The sequence below is a fragment of the Colias eurytheme genome, chromosome 12 (assembly GCF_061535395.1).
Source record: "Colias eurytheme isolate Ceu_HAF_F1 chromosome 12, ilColEury1 Martin Lab GWU primary, whole genome shotgun sequence".
Classification (NCBI taxonomy): domain Eukaryota; kingdom Metazoa; phylum Arthropoda; class Insecta; order Lepidoptera; family Pieridae; genus Colias; species Colias eurytheme.
In genome coordinates, this window is record NC_142991.1 from 7,260,632 (window position 1) to 7,282,124 (window position 21,493).

The 21,493-nt window shown below is 31.1% G+C and overlaps 1 protein-coding gene across 1 annotated transcript in view; it reads left to right on the forward strand.

Moving 5' to 3' along the window:
* Positions 1 to 21,493, forward strand: part of LOC149904147 (ATP-binding cassette sub-family G member 1) — a 69,617-nt gene that overhangs the window by 28,262 nt on the left and 19,862 nt on the right. The window contains exons 3-5 of the mRNA XM_090107820.1: positions 14,426 to 14,546; positions 15,850 to 16,107; positions 17,654 to 17,840. Of these exons, the coding sequence (XP_089963946.1) occupies positions 14,426 to 14,546; positions 15,850 to 16,107; positions 17,654 to 17,840 (566 nt within the window). The remainder of the gene's footprint in view (positions 1 to 14,425; positions 14,547 to 15,849; positions 16,108 to 17,653; positions 17,841 to 21,493) is intronic.

Below are 21,493 nucleotides of genomic sequence, written 5' to 3' on the forward strand. Positions count from 1 at the left end.
CAGACTATTTTTTGTAGAAATATTATATCTATTTTTAGCCAATATTACTAAAAACCCACCATACTATATTTAGATAAAATGATGCTATTTTGAAACAGGAAAACATAGTTTCGAATAAACGGTTAAAATCTGATATAAGGATGTCTATTATTATACTATTATATCGAAGTCGGGACAAAAAATAGTGCCATAATTGAAATAAATAAACTTAAAAGAATAGCGCGTTTTTTGCGTATTCATATACATTGTTAATTTAATTTGCGTTTTTGAAAATTCTATGTAACTATATTAAGATGGATGATGGAATAGTCGTGACGAACACCAAACTATATAGGTATAATAGTTATTAAATGTTGCTCAAATTGAATGTGAAGCAAAAAAGTTCTTATAAAAGTCGCAACACCGTTATCATGAGTTTCTTTTTAATGTGAGATGAACTCACATGTATTTCGACACCATTAATGTTCAAACCATGTTCAAACAGATTATGTTATTACAGTTAATGTTGTTACAGATTTATGAAATTTTAGGTTTAATTTAACTGAAGTTAAAGACTTAAATAAATTACGACCATTTACATACATTTTATGGAACCTCTGTTTGATATTCTAAAAAACATAGGAAAAAATTATTTACGAATGTAGTGTGGCCCAACAAAAATTTTCTGGGAAAATAAAAGAAAATTTAACTTCTCGAAAATTGATAAAAACCTTTCAGCTGCTAATGAGCAATTCGTATCTACATATTTAGATATCCAACATTACTCACTTTAGGTATAGTTGATACCTATTAATATAACTATTGACGTTGTTACTTTAATGTAGTTATAAATTTCATTATTCATTTATGCAAAAATAGTTGACGGTCATTATTAGTGTAAACCGGTCCTTTAATCACGCGTTAATTAAACATATTTTGCCAATTTTCATATTAAACTCCATATTCAGGAATGAGCTGATACTTCCGCGAATCGGTATCCTTATTCAATAATGTCCGGGTTTTAATTCTCTTTAACAAATACTTATCAATAGTATGACGAGTTATTAAATGTTTAAAGTGAAAGGCATGCCCAATAAGGCTTTGGCTTTTGTTGAATGACGTAGTTTACGGATCCAAGAGCGTTTCGGTTCAGAGCTTTAGGGTGCTTTTCTACCAATAATGTGCGAGGATGTGTGGCGAGGAATGTGTTTATAAATAACCAATCAAATCGCGTCATTTAGTTTGAAGTGTTATGATTGGTTATTTACAAACACATTCCTCGCTACACATCCCCTCACATTATTGGTGGAAAAGCACCCTTAGGGTTCTGAAATGTGCTTTATTTTTGTTTAGTACTTATTAGTGTATAGATAGACTATAAAAGACATATTGTAAAAACAATACAATCGTTCACTCATACATGAGGTGCGTCATTTTTTCTACCGACGTAACTGTATCATTTAATTATTAATTAGGCTTTATTAACAGGTTTAAAGGTTTAAGCTTTTTATTTCCATCATAAATTATTATGTAGTTTTGTTAAGTTTTGAGATTTCCATATTATGTGCGAATCATATAAATTTAAGTCGTAGTTACGAAGTTATCTATGATCTTACAGTTTTAATTGAATTAAAATTTATTATGTCACTTTTTAAAAATGTGGTACGATTAATTTAATGGCCAATAATTTTAATGTGTTGATACATTTAAGGCATTCATGTATTTTAAATTTAATTTAGATCCTAAATTCATATCATAATTTGGTAAGAACTTTTTAATATTATGTTGCGATTTACTATATGAATATTATAATAATACTAATTAAAATGTTATATCTATACTTAAATTGATAATAATATTTTATTCAGAAGATAAAAAATACAAGTAATCTCTATCTATCTGTAAGTAAATTAAGCGGTTTTTGCTCTAATTAAGATATTTTGGTCACTTTTATATTTTGCTTATGATAATTTGAAGTAGGTCCCTAATTTATGGCCTGCAGCTTTAATTTTTGTATCAAGTGCAATACGCGGAGATTTAATATGGTAAAATTGAAAATATAAATGCAGTTTTGACCGGTGTGAGCGGGAAACATACATATTGATTATTATTTAACAATAAATCAAGAATGACACGCTTTTTATATACGTTCATTGCATATTTATTAATTCTAGAAAACAACTAAATGACTAAGATGTTGGTGTCTTGCATTTTCTATGAGATACAAGTATATGAAACGAAATCCCCGACAAGTTAGAAAAACGATAGACATACGTATAGGAAATTCTTTAAAATAGTGGTTATTTTTTTAACAATGTATTTAATCAATGTAATCAATATTTGAGATCTTCGTATTAGTTTTTATAGTAGTTTAGTAATAAATCTAGGGTCCGCCTTAGTTAAAAATAAATTAGTAAAAGACATAAAATATGCATTTAATTACGAATTTGCATTAAGTATTATTAATTACTAGCTGCTCCGCGCGGTTTTACCCCCGTGGCTCCTCTCTTGTTGATCGTAGCGTGATGTTATATAGCCTATAGCCTTCCTCGATAAATGAGCTATATAACACCGAAAGAATTTTTAAATCGGACCAGTAGTTCCCGAGATTAGCGGGTTCAAACAAACAAACAAACAAACGCTTTATAATATTAGTATAAATTATGTTGGGCGAATCTCAATTATTTTTTTTAATTTACTACGTTTTATACAATATTGTTGAAAATATCACTGCATATGTATATAAAATATATTCAGATATTCATTTGAGTTAAGTATTATCGTATTAATGAATAGATTTGAAATTTGAATCTATTTCATTGATTGACTGACTTTAAAATCTGCTGAATCAAAACTGTTTGACCGATCCATCATGTAGTCAGTAAAGAAGGTCATTGTAATTGAGATTTTAATCTTTAGAGAACTAGAAACTGCTATTAGTTGTAACACAAAATTCAAACTCATACTCAAACTCAAACATTTATTTATTCAACTAGCGGTCCGCCCCGGCTTCGCCCGTGGTACATATTTACGTTTTCTCTACATAAAAACCATCCTCGTACTTCAAGGAATATAATAAAAAAAGAATTATCGAAATCGGTTCAGCCGTTCTCGAGTTATGCGCTTACCAACACATTCTGCGATTCATTTTTATACCTCACCGGCACGGAATCTTGGCCACTGCAAATTTTTGGGTAAAATAACACTATTTCTTTTCTACTACAAAATTCAATAAAAATTTAATCAAAACTAGTTACTTTAATGTTTTTACTAACTTTTAGTAATAATTGGAAGTTTATAAGAAGTACTACCGCGTAGATATGAATTAAACAAGAATTTACGCTTTTCCTGTGAAATTTAAATGATTTCTTAAAAAAATGCACAAAAATTAAAAAGAACGTTTCCATAAAAAAAATTGAACCTTTTAATATAGGGTGTTTCCTTCTCTTTCCTTAAACACTGTTTGCATCCAGCCTGGCATACTCTAGAAGACATTTTTGATGTCCACTTGAGCTATAGTGTACCAAACGGCCCCAGCTGTATTTCTAAGCTTATCTAACATTGGTGCTGGGTTGGAATCGAACTTAATGTTTCTTTTAAGCATGTCTCAGATGTGTTCTATTGGATTAAGATCCGGGCTACGAGCTGGCCACTCCAATTTTTCAATAATAACCTCTTGAAGGTACTCTTATACGCATCGTACGACACGCGGACGTGCGTTATAGTGTATTAGTAGCAAATTTTCTTCACTGATAAACCTGTAATAGGGCTGAACATGTTCCTGGAGAATTTCCTCAATGTACCAGATCAAATTTAAGGCATTATCTACGATAACTAACTCCGTGCGAGCATCGGAACTTATACCTCCCCATACCATTATTGACCCTCCATGAAAAATCGCAGTTTGAGTGTGGTGATGGGTGAAAACCTCTCTTCTCGTCTCCTCTATACTGACTCTTGGCTATCAGAAGCTCGTAAAGTGCCTTAGCAGTCATCTGTGAACACCTCACGAGCGCACTGGCTGTGGGTCCAGTTTTCATGTTCTCGTGCAAAACGAAGACGTGCTTCTCTGTGATGTCTGAGGAGTTCTGGACGGTGTGCTGGTCTGCAAACCTTCAAAATAACTTCCTTCATTAGTCTTCTCACCGATTGCTCACTCACATTTATTATCCTGGTGTTTTAGAGCCGGTGGTGTATCTCAAAAACTGTCAGAAAGCCATTTCTGAGTATCTCTTGAACAATAAACGGGTCTTCTCGAGCTGATGTGCACCTCATACCTTCATTTCCTGGTCTGCACGTGTAGCTACCAGTCTCCTGGTATCTTCTCCATGCATAATGCACCGCTGAACGTGGTACGTACTGAACATTAGGTACTTTACGCTGCGGCAGTCATTGGTCTAACATTGTGATGGCCTGAGCAGGTTGTTCAGATGTTAACGGCATTTTTTATTGTTTGTTATGATCATTGACTACAGTACAACAATAACAATATCTTAAAACGACATAAACGATATCGAAAAAAGTTTTAAACGAACAATTCGTAACTTCGGCTTAACCGCACAAATCACAAATTTCGAGTAACTCTTAAAAAGTGGTAAAATATTATTCTCAAACTTAATGATTTCTTACCATAAAGTTAAACAAATAATATGTTAACATATCTGCATACAAAAAAATCGTGAAAAACACTTCAAACTTTTTTTATCGGCAAATTTGTAAGTGGCCAAGATTCCGTGCCGGTGAGTGTTATATAAGAAGATTAGAAGACTTTTTTTAGAAGCACTTTCGAATCGTCATTACATATTTTTAACAATTGCCACCGATTCGGAAAGCAGTAGGTATCTGCGGAGAAGAACCAACATAGACCGGGAGATACTGACACAAAATTTCGAGTCATTTGTAACAGGATGGCGGTTCTACAGGGTTCTTAGTACGCAATGACAAAAAGAAAAATGATAGTGTGAACGCTGGTACCGGCGGCTTAGTCGCGTGGGCGTTAGTCGAACTCGTCGGAAAATAGCGAAAGGCAAACGATTTGTAACAGTATGGCACTTATTTTTCCTGGAAGTTTGAGGATCAAAGAATATAAATGCAAAATTTCAAAGATCTAGGTGTTGGAAATCTTCACTTATATAAATTAATACTAAATTAATTTTTCAAGTATGACAGCACTTTTTCCCCCTACTAGAAGTATGGCAAATATAATAATGGTCACATTTTATCAAATACTCTCCAAAAATCCAAATGCAATACTGGTACAAAAAGTTTGGCGAAATAAATTTTTTTTGCAGTTTTTCGGCGGTATGGCGACCATTTGGAATCGTCCGAAAAGTATGGCATAGCGATTTTCGTAAATGGCTGCACTACGATGGTTACCTGTGCAAAAGTTAGCCTGGTACAAATGGTTGAATAATTGTTTTATTTAAATCAACATATTCGCGTCGGTATGGCGGGCTGTAAGTCACACCGGAAAAGTATGGCTTGACACTACCGCCTACTTCTTTTTTATGGGCTATCGGTAAATACTAAAATTTTTGTGTTACAAATCGTTTGACTTTCGCTATTTTTCCGACGAGTTCGGCTAACGCCCACGCGACTAAACCACCGATACCAGCGATCACACCATCATTTTTCTTTTTATCATTGCGTACTAAGACCCCTGTAGAACCGGCATCCTGTTACAAATGACTCGAAATTTTGTGTCAGTATCTCCCGGTCTAACAAGAAACTCCATAGGTAGTTAGTTGCTCTTTTGAAATCATGTCAATATTACAATTTAATTTTACATAATATGTAACTTATATCTAAATACATAATATATCATAATATCCCAAAGGACTATTCTGTGTCCACAGATAATAATATAACACTGTACTAGTAGTTGTAATATAACCTCCTCCTTTTTTTGAAGTGGGTTAAAAAGCTGTTAAGGCTTAGATACAGTTAAGATAAGGAAAAATTTCTTCTTCTTCTGGAATAGCTTCGTGATGAAGGTTTTACACTATACCTATTCCAATTGCGGAATTCCGGATGTCGGGCAATTCGGAAAATTGTGAATACAACTTCAGAGCATCGTTTTATTGTGAACTAGCTTACCGCCCGCGGCTTCGCCCGCTTTGTCTAAAACCTAATAAATTATATACTAACTACCTTCCTCTTTAATCACTTTATCTATTAAAAAAAACCGCATACAAATCCGTTGCGTAGTTTTAAAGATTTAAGCATACAAAGGGACATAGGGACAGAGAAAGCGACTTTGTTTTATACTATGTAGTGATATCGTCACAAAATAATAACTTGGTATCGTGAAGGCATCGCAAAATAAAAGGGTTTGATAACAATATTATTCATATTTGTTTAATCAATCAATATAGTTACGTATGCATTTACCCCGTCATCCGGAATTACATTAATGCACCTTATTCTTATGGTAAAAAGTAAGACAGACATACAGATGCGAAGACTTTATTTGTATAGGATAATCAGTAACTACCTAGCACGCAAAGGAAATTTTATCACAGTTAGGTACTCGTAAATGAAGGAACATGGAACTTCTCCTAAAAACTATGTAAAAAAACCCTGAATTCAATTATGTTGTGCTCCGCGGATTCACCCATAAATACTTTCAAATATTTTATAGGTACAACAATTTGTTAAAACAGTTACTTTTCGCATCGAATTCCATATTCCATAGATATTTTATTAAATAAGCGATATCTGCTTCGCGAGATACCTACAATCTTATATATATATATATATAAAATTCTCGTGTCACAATGTTAGTCTGCATACTCCTCCGAAACGGGTGGACCGATTCTCATGAAATTTTCTGTGCATATCGGGTAAGTCTGAGAATCGGCCAACATCTATTTTTCATATGTACCACGGGCGAAGCCGGGGCGGACCGCTAGTATTATATAAATATAAATGAATCGCAAAATGTGTTGGTAAGCGCATAACTCGAGAACGGCTGAACCGATTTCGATAATTCTTTTTTTATTATATTCCTTGAAGTACGAGGATGGTTTTTATGTAGAGAAAACGTAAGTACCACAGGCGAAGCCGGGGCGGACCGCTAGTTACTTAAGTATATAAATTACAATAGGGTATGTATTTTATTGTAATTAATTCAATAATAAACAAGTCTGTATAATATTCCTTATTTACAAAGGTTGTGCCGCATAATTGAAACAAACTGGAATCTTTTTATTTATCCATAATTTATTGAAGATTTATTATATGTACTTAGTATTTATAAAATGCCATAAAATTCAATTTGTTGTGACATAATTCAAATATGTTGACTCAAGTATAATATGTACATTTAAATGAAGGAATTCATATAATTGTATTATTTTTATATAAACTACTTTATATTATAATTAGTAAGTTTTTGAACCGGATGAAATATTTACAACCTTATACAGTGAAACAAATAAAACTTTATGTGGGAATATTGTTCTAGTATTATTTTTTCATTGCCTACTTCCGTAGATTAATAACTTAAAGTGCCTAATTTCCACATAGTATGATAATATTTATAAAAGATAATAAATTGAAATTGGTTGTTTTTTATGAACATAATATTTAGCTGTGGGAATATTTTTTTTATTACAATTTTGATGGTAAACATGGCTGAAGCGTGAGATGCCATGTATTGAATTAGTAAGGTATACCTCTTTTTGCCGTATTTATTTATTTAGCTATAATAAATAAATACGGCAGCTGCTCTCCGCGGTTTCACCCCCGTGGCTTCACTCCTGTTGGTCGTAGCGTGATGATCTATAGCCTGTAGCCTGTAGTCTTCCTCGATAAATGTGCTATCTAACACCGAAAGAATTTTTAAAATCGGACCAGTAGTTTCCGAGATTAGCGAGTTCAAACAAACAAACAAACTCTTCAGCTTTATAATATTAAGTACAGATTTTTAATTAATCAACCGTTATTCTAAACATATTGCATCCAAGACACATGCATAATGCATTAACTGTTTCAATGTTTTATCAAACACAACGGTACATCGACCAGTTTTAAACTAGTTCTAATAATTACTACCTATATATGTGCTAATTTAATTTTGTCTCTTACTAAATTACCCATAAACTAAGTCTTGTTAGTAGCGAAATTAAATTAAACATTTTGCAAAACAATCATTAGGTTCGAGTACATGTTAAAAAGGGACTGCACTCCGGATGTAACTCAATGATTGCCTATTTATGGAATTGACTTGATAATTTGAGTTTTAAATAAATAGCATGTATATGGCACGCCTCATAAGCGAAGCGTTGAGGTGGGTACTACTGTCACTTCGCGCAAAACATCTGATTTTTCAAACTTAAAATGTCTTTATGTATCATACATTGCACTTGTAAGATAATACATACACACACATATTAAGAAAAAACACTATTTTTAACGTTCATGATATTTTTGATGTCATTTTTGTTATTTAAACTAGTTAAAAAACAGTTTAAAAAAGTTCTGTCTTGGACGTCCGTGTGTCTGTATGTGCGGATCCTTTTTCTTGTTAACACGATAGCGACCGAAATACTTTACTAATCGAGTCTTTTTTTTTCTCTTACGCTTGAGTATGCTCAGGAATAGAACCCTTTCATTTTTCAGGGTCTGATTCGATGTGGTTTAATTGTTATTAAATAAACAAAAATAATAATTAATAAATATTTATTAAAAAAAAATTATGAGGCGTGCACTTTTGGATTTTCCAAATTATTTACCTACTACCTTTATGTACTACTTTTATAAGTTTAATAGTTATGAATTTACTTCATCGGAGGGTTAAAGCACCTCGTAGTTTAATCAAAAATTAAATAATTTTTGAACATCGCCTAAGGGACCAAACTAAAAAATCTGGAAAAGTGTTATTAATCAAAATACTATTAAAGAATAATTATTAGATAACAAATTATAGATAATCAAAAATTGTTGGGATTATAGATAATCCAAAATAAATTCCATAATCGCGTTTATCAAAATCTAATGATGGTTACTGTTAGGTAACTTTTTATCAATCAAATCTAGTATTTATTCAGTACTTATACTAAATGGTATTTTCATTTTTTCCTTGGATTAGAAGATAAACGGAAAACTATGGATCATACAACATTAGAAAATAATTAATAATTATCTACCTACCTATATGTTTTGTAATTCGTTGTATTGAAAATTTATTAATTATACCTAGTAGTTTCCTGTCAGACTTACCATTTTTTTCGTCTCGTCTATCTTACTGTCCCGGCCTGTGGTCCCGGCAAACGTTGTTCTGCCTTACTCTTGTCACTTAGGGGTACTTATAAAAAATGTTGTGTGGTTTTATGAAACCACGGTAAAAGTGAAACTGTTCGAACGGTTCCGAACACTGCTTTGTGTAGCACATGTCGCGTGACGGTCGGCTGCCGAGTAGGTATACCTACTCGGCAGCCGCGATACACGCGACATGCGCTACATAGACCAAAAAGTTTGAGACGATGTAATAAAAGTTTCACTTTAAAAATTACCCGATATGCACACAAAATTTCATGAGAATAGAAAAATCCGTTTCGGAAAGTCTCACTAAAAACACCGCGACACGAGAATTTGATATATGTACATATTAGAAGATTATTCTTAACAGAAAATAATACCTACACAAGAAAATCCTCTTGCATTATTCATCATCAACATGTATTACATGTGTGAACTAAAATTTTCCTATAATTATCCGCCAATAACAAATAATTGACTATTTTATCAAGTGACCGTCAAACACGGTAATGATAATTAGAAATTATCACAACTGTTATTATTATTTTATTCTAATTGTGATATCCTCAACCTTGATTTATTGTTTTATGTAAGTATCTATACTTACTACGTATATAGTAACTAGTATTACTTCTCAGTTCTCATAATATGTATTTAAAAATTCCAAATTAACGTTAAAGAAAGAAAGAAATATAGATACCTAGTGTTATTTATGTCTCTCTCTTGTAATTAACAAAATAATTTCCACTTTTGATTTGAATTTCCATTTTTACACGCTTTATAAGTATTAGCTTCACCTGTATGTTTGTAACCGACTTCTTTGGGCGCGATTTTGACCCACTTTAAATGGCCAGATTTCGTTCAAACTTTGTAGATTTATTGAGGACCGATGACAATACACTAATTTGATAAAATAAATAATAGTTAAAAAAAATAAAAAAAAACGCTTTTTATAGAAAACCGACCTAAAAGCGTGTTTTTTTAGTTTTTTTTAACTAAGTATTATTTTCAATCCTCATTAAGTTGCTACACTCGGATAATCGGTAGGCTGCATTACGGGAACATTCCATCAATACATGCGTTAGGTTAGGCCCTCTGGAACACCGCATTGCTCACAATTCGGTGAAATTAATTGATAAAGACACAAAAAAACATATATAAAAGGGGTAAACATGTTAAGCATAAATTTAATAACGGACATATCACGTAGGTACATTGCTTATTGTAACAATACTTCGACCTACAAGTTAATTGGTCAGATTGATCAGTAGGTACATATCAGTTGTTGTATTATTATCAAACTGATCGAATATTTATGTAATATACTTACGTAATACAATCAACTTTTGCTGTAAAAGTCCTTTAAAAATGGTTGATGATAAAATTATATTTTCTGTATCATTCTTGATTTTGTGTAAAAGAAATAGACATAAAGAAAAATTTTCATAATCAACAATACCTTATAATTATATTTTGTGAAATCTGATTGAACCTATTTTTCAGACGATAATAGATACCAAATACCATTAATAACTATGTTAATAATCTGTCTATGTCTATCTGGTTTTAAAATAGATTAAACATAGTTTTCAAATTACTGATAGGTATATTTCAAATTACATACGTTATTGATTAGTTATAGAAGGTCCATTTGTTATTTATCTAGACACATCTAAATCTGTGAATGGTTGGTTTGCGAATGATAAATCTACATATTCATTGGAATTTGTTTTGCAATGATATGCCGAGATAGCAAATAAAAGGCTCATTATTTGGCTGTCGCAATGGATTACGATCTCAACTTTATTACTTACAATTTGTTCAGTATTGCAGTTGTATAATAGAAGTCGTTTATAATACAATATTCAGTACATTATATTTTAACTATAATCTGTGCTTTAAAACATTCTTACGGATAAATATCTTTAAAAGCTCTCTTTTCAGCTTCTAAATTTGCTTGATGCATTTCAACTTACGATATAAAAAGCACTAACACATTTTCGACTTCTAAATTTGGTTATTGACCTTGTTTTTAATTTGTGTTGCTGAATTTTTAATTCGATTTGGAAATGAAAATTTGTTGCTCAAATATTGAAATAGAATGCTAATATTGATAAGTAAATGACAATCTAAAAGGTGTAAATAAATTTGTTGTTAAACTAATACGCGAACATTAATAATAATCGATAACGTCTAGACGAAACTGGCAGTGACCTAAATTTTGCGCAACAAGTTCAAATATCAAGTGAACTTGCCCTTCTTATCGACACTCGTTTAACATCGCGATTTAGTCAATAGTTAAATATTGTTTTTATTATTATTCGTAGATACGGGTCAAAGGTCATATTGAATTTCATGCGACGTGCGTTTTTACGTAGTTAATATTTACTTTAGTGTAATCTGTTGTTTTATCTCGTGTTCTACAGTGTAGAACTACGTAGAAGGGCCTTTATGATTTTTATTTATTATAAGGAAAGTAAATATATTGTTATGTACTTATATATTTTCTTACAATTTGTAATGTACTTATATTTTTCTTTGGAAGCTTATCAAATAAACTAGCAGTTAGCACTACATGGATATTTTTTTATTATTGAAAGTACCTACTAAAGGGACTCGAGAGAATTTATTGATTCATTTATGTAAATTACACTTTAACCATACGTATATTATCTGTTATATCATGTAGAGCAAACATAACTATTTACTTTTATATTTTACTAGCCGCTCCGCGCGGTTTCACCCCCGTGGCTCCTCTCCTGTTGGTCGTAGAAGTAACTATTCTCTAATCTGTGGTCGTAGCGTGATGGTATATAGCCTATAGCCTTCCTCGATAAATGAGCTATCTAACACCGAAAGAATTTTTCAAATCGGACCAGTAGTTCTCGAGATTAGCGCGTTCAAACAAACAAACAAACAAACTCTTCAGCTTTATAATATTAGTATAGATAGGTTTTTAGGAAATAAGATAAAGTATTACATAGAAATGTTTGCATTAAATACATACGTGTGAACATATTCAATTCTATAAAATGTAAATCGTAATTAGATACAGATTCACATACAATGTATTGTGTTCATATAAAGCACAGAATGGTTATTACAGTTTGATTATCTCTATGAATCATATTGTGACTATTGTGCGGATGAGCCAACGGAAAACGTAATTATTTATCTGTATAATATGGGTTGATAGAGTGCAGCTGTGTAGGTACTGATTCATGTATAGGATTATAACTATTGTATTTATGTTTAGTCTAAATTCTCTAGAATGCTATGGAAGTTAGAAAATGCTTGGATAAATCGATCCTGAAATAAAATATACAATAGTCTAAGATAATATAATACAATATACTAAATAGTCTTTGCCTTTGTCCCCGTGTAAGAATTTCCTAAATCAGTTGAATAGTTTTTCATCAAAGTTGTACCTACATTAAGCCACAGAGTAAATAAGTTTTAATATTATTTGCATAAGTTTTTTGGTCGAATGGCAGTTATTTGTTTGTTTAATAACAAGAAGGAGTTTCTGTTTTTCACATTATTTGTTTGTTTAATAACAAGAAGGAGTTTCTGTTTTTCACATTATTTGTTTGTTTAATAACAAGAAGGAGTTTCTGTTTTTCACATTATTTGTTTGTTTAATAACAAGAAGGAGTTTCTGTTTTTCACAAAATTCATTTACAGGATAAATAAGTATTATTGTTTTGTTTGCAACGAACGACAACGATGATGTTTTTTTACCGGGTCAACCCGGGCGGAGCCGGGACGAGCGGCTAGTAAGTTATAAAAAACATATACCTACCTAACTATTCACGCAAAAAATGAAGTTTTAATTAACATACCCATGTTGGACTGAGTGGCTAGTTTGGTATAATTTACACGTGCCTATATTTACTTAGTAAATGTCTGGTATTAGACATTAGTAGGTGCTAAAATATCTGTAGAGAAATGTATGAATCATGAACGGAGTCAAATTTACTAACATTTAGTGGACATTCATGATATTACATGTAAATAAAAAAAAAAAAATTACAAATGAGACCATTTAAATATTGTTTTGTCGCGTGCTTCGTTTTTTAAGACAATAAATAAATTAGTTAGTTAATTCAATTAGATTTTAATGTAAATTAATTAAAAACATCCATAGCGATTCCGTTTTATTTGTTTTGATCGCAGGTTAATGATCGTTAAAAATATATATATTTTATGATAAGTTACCAATATCGAGTTTAGATTACACATATAGATATTATATAGAACTTCGAAAGGAAACATATAAATTTGGATTTTTCGAAAAAATTATCTCCAACACGATCTACGTATTTAAGGCTCAATAATGTATGTATTTTTTGATAAGGCCTTCTATGCTGGCCAAATTATAAGTTTTAATTTTAAGGATCCATTTATGTGCCAGCATAATAAAGTGTAGTAAATATGTAAATAGAAAAAAAATACAAGTGACTTTTTATACCCGGATATGCGTGGGTAAATATTTTTGTAGTTGGGTAAAGCCGAAACTGGTTACATTATAATATTACCTATATGTTTTACATAATTGACCATTACTAATTGATCGATTGCAGCAATCAAGTTAAAATTATAGTCCTACGTCAATAATTGCATATTGCTACTGCTATCTTGATTACTTCTCATTTTTATATGCTCATAGCAATAGAATAAAATACATATAAAATATAAATGGATAATCGTTTCGTATATCATAAACGAAGAATAAAATCTTAATAAGGTGTCTCTTATGATGAATAATGATAATATTGGTTAAAGCAATGAACCGTATGTAAACGATTATAAACACAAAAAGTTTCAAATACAGATATAATTTTATTTTATCATGCAAAGCATTTTGGTTCATGTAACTTGTAAGTTGTAACACGTAAAATCTTCTCGCAAGGAACATTAACAGTTTTTGTTGATTAAGTTTTTTTGAAATTTTGCTAATAATTAATGGTTTTGAATACATTTCTGCTTTAATACTTTGGTAGGTGTAAGGGTGTAATTTTAAATTTTATTTTAGTAACGACGCGGACGACGTATTGTTTACGTGGATAAGGATTAACTTATTTTTTACCGATATTCGACGTTCCCCAAAATGGACGGAAGATTCACATTTTTAGAAATTGTTTTGAAACATTGTCTGTGTACATTATAATATAACTTTTTTCAGGCACATCTCGTCAAGTTGTCAAAGGCGTAAATGGCAAATTTATGTCTGGGCAGCTAGTGGCGATCATGGGACCCTCTGGTGCCGGCAAAAGTTCACTCCTTAACGCTATATCTGGTTACAGGTAAGGGACACACACAAACACACACAGTCACATTCACATATGCCTGTAATAATTACACAATTACATGTATCAAATACGATAAACTAATACAATTAGTGACTAGGTGAGGTACACGTTCTATTCTCTAGACAAAGGGCTCTCCTAAAGGAGAATTTCTAGTAGGTACCTAGGTATGACAGATTTCCAGTTTGCATGCAACTTTGTTTAAAGGTACTGTGTAAAAGAAAATAATATATGCGAAGCTTATAAAGATATTATAGTTTTAATCGGAAAGGCAAGTACCTACCTCACCCATTTGTTTGATAAGTGGAAATTTTTTTGCCATTGCTTTCGAGACTGACACTTTTGGGAGGTACTCTTGATATTAACAAAATATAGGTACTGGTGTTAGGATGAAATGTTTCCTTACACGTTTTTATTTATTTAAGGTGCGATGCCCTTAGTTTATAAAGTTTAAGGTTCACTGTATTCCTACCCCAGCCTTGTTTGGGTTCACGCGTTTTTGTCATTCCTTTTATCATAAAGTGTCTTAATATAAAGCAAACAACCTCTTTTTAGCTTTTGTTTTTGAGCCAAGTTTTAAAAATACCTTTAACTGTTTCGTATTTTCTTATTTGAAAATCAGGAATTTGGCACGAGTTTATTTATGTACTCAAATTATATAGCTCGATATTGCTGGCTCTAATTAATCGTAATAGGTGGCGTCCTAACTATGACGTCATCTACAATTCATGCTTTTTGTAATTGCAATGATTTCAACCGCAAACTCATAATGATATTGTTTTTATTATGTTTTCGATTAACGTTCTAGAAACGAGAAATACCAAACCATTAACTTGATGAAGGTTCAATATTTATTCTCAGATTAACAAATGTTTTCCCAAGAATGATAATTTTCATTTAGGAGTAATAAAATATCGATTTAGTTTGGTTTTGCCTCTTAACTGTTATGATAATAAATTCCCAATTCGTGTTTTACACTATTTAACAAATATATTTTCATAGTATTAACTAGTTACTTGATTGTAACTAAACTAAAATTCAATTTTAGTTTTATTTTTACAAAAAAACAATTTTATTAAATATTTAAAAAATCTACTAAACTGTACAGCAAAACATACTGAATTCAACATACATTCTTAAAATTGGCTACAGAATTCGTAAGTCCCAATAACACATTTTCCCGTCCCGTTTTACGTACACTTTTTTTAAATCTTTGTGTAAAAACTAAAAAGCTTAATCACAAAATGATTATGTCGCTCAGGTACACACATACAACTATTTATTACGATTCTCTCAACAGGTCAGCTGGTGTGACAGGCGAGCTCCTAGTGAATGGGGAACTACGAGACGAGCAGCTGTTCCAAAAGGCTTCATGTTACATAACACAGGAGGATCTATTGCAGCCGCTGCTAACAGTGCGTGAAGCGATGGATGTCGCCGCGAGCCTCAAACTGCCGAAGGGCGCGAAGGCACCATCAGAAGAGATACTACAAGAGCTAGGCCTGTTGGAACATCAGCATACAAGGACCGATATGCTGTCTGGTGGACAGAAGAAGAGGTAATTTTTATGTAATAAAAAAAAATTGGTTGTCTGTAAAGTCGGTTTACTGACGATAGTTGAACGTGACAACGTCCGTTGTGGTTCTTTGTCGCTCGTTCCGTTGTAGATTTTCGCTTTACCGTAGCGCCTGTTCCCTGTTCTCTACGTTTTAAATTTAAAGACACTTGGATGTAAGAAAAAAATGTTCATGCAATATGGAAATAGGTAATTATTATTGAGTACCCTAGTGAACATTTCTTAGAAGTTAGACTTAGTACGTTTTCTATATGGCTTCTTATCTTCGGCTATGACTATAGGCATGGTGATGACAAAATGATTATAGTGTACACCACTGAGACCAATTTACTGAGTAAATTGGTTTCGATGAATCATATATTTCTAGAGAAGTACCTACTAGGTGTTTGTGAAATATACAATTAATAATTAATGAAATCCCAGTATTCTCAAACACGTAATTAGTATTCATAACAAGTGTTATTATATAATATGAACATTTCAAGTTCATTAAAATAATTTAGGATTAGGGTGAGAGGTCTCATATAAAAACAAAAACAATACGATTATTATTCGAGTTTCTAGTTAATTCGCTAATTTATGGCAATGATTAGTTATACTCATTGAATATTAAATAACAAAAAATATGTAAATAACAATAATGTTCTGTTAATAATGGCATTCGAGAAGTATTTAACGTAGAACTTATAATTAAAACTGAAAGTAATGTTAATACGAGTTATTTCGAGAAACAGTTCTAGAGTTAATAATAAGATAAGGAAATATCAAATTAAACGAAATCCATTTTTCTTGTATTGCAAGTGTAATAATTCAGACCCTTAATGCTATATAGGTACCTGGTCAAGTAACTCTTTAAAATAAAGAAATAAAAAATATGGTAAGTCCTTCAAGGAATATGGATACAATGACATATAGCTTTTATAATTTTAATGGATTCGAATTCAAACTGAAATTAAAACATTTATTTATTCAATTATACTTCTTCAAGATTTATTTAATTCGACTTTTGAATCGTCAAAACATAGTTTTCTGTTCTATCATTTACCACTTCAGTCAGTTTACCTTATTTACCTCTTATTTCTTCACGTAATCGGCAAATTTTTATATTTTTTTGGACGTACCTCCGCCTGTATCATAGAAATTGATGGCATTAATTTGATTAACAGAATTTATCGTATAAATGTATAAAGAATAGAAAGAATTTATTGAGTACCTATTACCAAGTTAGTACAAAGGTTGCTAGAAATGAATAAAAGTATCAGTATAAATTGAAGTAACTATAAAAGGATAAACATTATTTTACATTTAAATGAACTGCAACACAGGAAATAACAATCATTAGATATAGTATACAAAAGTGAATAGATATAGGTAATATCCCACATAATACACTTATAAGAAGTTTAGAACTAAAATTTCCGCTGTTCCACCGCATTGCCATATAAAAAGCACCCAGGAAACAGTCATCTTCATCACATCTTTTCATTCCTGCTACACAGAATTCTCATTATTCATATTATATTCCCAGGTTATCAATAGCCCTGGAGTTGGTGAACAACCCACCAGTGTTCTTCCTCGACGAGCCAACCAGTGGTTTGGACAACGTCACCACCATGCAGTGTGTGAAGCTGTTGAAACAGCTGGCAAGGCAGGGAAGGACTGTGGTCTGCACTATTCATCAACCCGCCGCGTCTCTCTTTGAGTTGTTTGACCAGGTAAGATATAAAGATAATATGCGATCGATTCAGAGTCATTTTTGACGTCATAGATGTCGAAATGGTGAACTACCCACCAGTGTTCTTCCTTGAAGAGATAACTAGCGGCTCTTTTTTAGAGTATAAGTATTCTTTGACTAGCGGCCAACTACGTTAGAATGGAGACACTGTACTTTTTGTTCCTAAGCCAGATTTTGTATGAGAAGTGGCGTTTTTTTTTTGAGCGGCCATCGATCAAACCTTGTTTTTAAATACTAGTTTAACATACATATAAGTAAGTACACATACAAGTTTGGTTTATTGCACTATTTTGTATTAAAAACAAGGTTTGATAAATGGCCGCCCAAAAATAAGAAGGTGCTATTTTCGGTCCTTGACTTTTGAGTCAACAATGATTATTCCAAACTTGAAACCAAACAAAACTTTATTCCATTAAAACTAAATTTATATTAAAGTCAAAATTGTAATAAAATAAAATTGCATAAAACAATAACTGGAAACGGATTTTCAATGATAAAAATGTGACTACAAGAATTGATACCGATTCTGAGATTTCATATCGCAACTTGCAACTGTTTTGATTAATTGTGAAATGAACTAATTCGTTTTATTGTTTCTCATTGAAACAAGTAAGACATGCAGTTAAACGTCTTTGACCCACTTGCTGAAGCTAAGTATTCAATAATAATTATCTACTTTGTATCAATTGTTGGCAACAAGATAGAACGTTAGATCGAATCAATTAAAACCATTTTAAACTGAAAGTAATTTATTGTAGCATGTAATAGTGTGGTATTTGCACAATTAATGAAAGAATTATATGTAAATCTTAAGTACCTACTTGTTAAGAGGCTTTTTGTGAATTTATTTTAGAAGCAAGCTGTTTCTCCTAAACACGGGTTGCCCAGTAACCTAGCTAGGGAATAATTGGCTTGTATAAATTGTTTTAGTAGCCTTGTTATATTTATATACTTTTACATGAATATAAATTGTATAATGTAATAAATTGTAATTGTAATTATATATGTATTTCCCTTTTCCAAAAAATTCCACATAATTATTTGATTGTTAATTTAATATTTAAACCAGCCGCTTGTCTCGCGAAGTAACATACTAATTATCAAATCTTCAATTTAATAATTTTACTAAAATAATCAAGTTCTGAAACATCTTATGAGTTCATCAATAAATAGGTTTATTAACATAATCATGTTAATAACTTTTGCCTACATTTTAATGCATTTTTAGTAAACGATGTGTTTTATACAGATTGGATATATTGATTTTAATCGTTAAGCAAACAGATTTGCCCAAGTCGAGATTTTGAAGAAGTTTTTTGCCATATTATGCAAAAGTTTCTTAAGATATTTAAACAAATAAGATTTGAAAGAAGTCAATTTAGTTAATTTACAACCACCAACAATAACATTTAATAAATGTACCAGCATATTATTTCTATACTCACCAATTTATTTGGTACTAGCTTTCCGCCTGCGGCTTCGCCCGCGTTTTCAAAGAAAAACCCGCATAGTTCCCGTTCCCGTGGGATTTCCGGGATAAAACCTAGCCTATGTTACTCGTGGATAATGTAGCTTTCGAATGGTGAAAGAATTTTTAAAATCGGTCCAGTAGTTTATGAGCCTATTTTACAATCAAACAAACAAACAAACAAACAAACAAAGTTTTCCTCTTTATAATATTAGTGTAGATGTAGATAATCAATAACAACATACCCTCAATAAAATGTTTATTTTTTGCACCAAATTAATATTCTAAAGTTATATGAAAAATGTAAATAATATAAAACATTGCATGTGGATCTTTCGCAATATTTATTTTAAAATAGGTACTGATATTATCTACCTAACTTTATAAAATATTTTTACAATATATAAATCAGTTGAAAAATAATTAACAAATCGTTTAGTAACTACGAAACAATTAAACAATACAATAATACAATTTTATCAAGTACGATCGAACTTAATTTACTAATCGCACATTTGAAAGTGATGGAATTATAAATTTAATAATAAACTTTCGATAATTCTAGAAATTAAAAAAAAGTAAGTTTGAAAACAATTGTATTATGTTTGTATATTGTTTTTACCTTTGTTTTACAATCTTAACAAAAAATATCCTTTGTTTACATAATTCACATTTGGAGTCAATGAACATCATTAGTAAATATTAAAATATGCAAAGTTATTAATATTATTTTGTCACTCGGTAATAAATATTGTTTGAAATCGGTCGAAAAAAGTGTGTCAAGGTGAATATAAATTTAAATTTTTATCAAATCCTTTCTTTCTGATTATTTGATTAAATGACATTGAAGATGTGGTTTTTACTGTGATTAAAAACCTACACAAACGCATTATTTCAATCTATGAATATGTCACGAGAAGCAGTGTAAAATACTGCAATGGGGCTTCATAATATAATTTATTTCTTATGTAGATTACATAAGCCGGAGTACAATATATTATATAAGACATAGTAATAAGCTATTAAATATTACATCGTGTAACTGCCACAGATATCTACATGAGATTATCTCAATACATAAATCACATAATATGAACTCGTTATATTTTGTAATTATGTGGAAGAAAATTGCAGATTTTTCACTGTATCAAGCTAATGACATTTTAATGATTCGTAGTATTTTCCGTTTTGCAATTTATGAAAAACATAGTTGTTTCCCACGTTGTTACGTAGAGTTTTGCTTGTACTCATTCATCCTTTTACATTATAATGAAAATGCACTAAAATCATATTTATTTGAATGACTATCATAGTTTCCTATCAAACATAATTATGTCAGAATGAGGCTTTTCATCGTTGTCTACATAAGATATACCTACTACAGGTCGTGGTAGGTAGGCTTACTTAATGATCTAAGGGTCTTGGACGATTTCATATTTCAAAAATATTTATTTTTATTTCTAAATACTTAACTAATAGGTTTCGAATAGCATGTATTTAAGACTGGAATAGATTATTCAGGATTGTTTGATACCTACGAAATATAATTTGAAATGAACATCCCGATCTATACTAATATTATAAAGAGGAAAGGTTTGTATGTATGTATGTATGGTTTTCACGCATCAACTACTGGACCGATTTGGCACAGATTATCTTTAGACCCTGAGTGAGAACATAGGCTATCTTTTATTGCGAAATATGTACCACTGGCGAAGCCGGGGCGGACCGCTAGTATTCAATAAAAAAGTTGTTGCAATAATTTTATCCTTTGTTTATACCATTTGTTATTACATATTATTATTGTATTACACAATTATATGTACAATATATAATTATTCTCACAATAATATATTAGAAATCACGTCAACGCCTTCAAGTAATAATTTCATTTGAATTACCTCACAACAATATTATGCATTGATTTGTTATTTATTGTAATTATTATACTTCTATAATACCACTGCTTTGTTGTATAGTATTACTAGTATTAGGTAATCCATGGTATAACGTATAACCAGTATAACATACTGTTTTTAAATAATATATCAGTATATTAATATCTCTTTGAAAGCAGGTTCATAGAAATGTAGATTATCTGTTATCTATTATATGATATATATGTATTATGCAGTTGGCACTATACCCTAGGTATTTGAAATTAT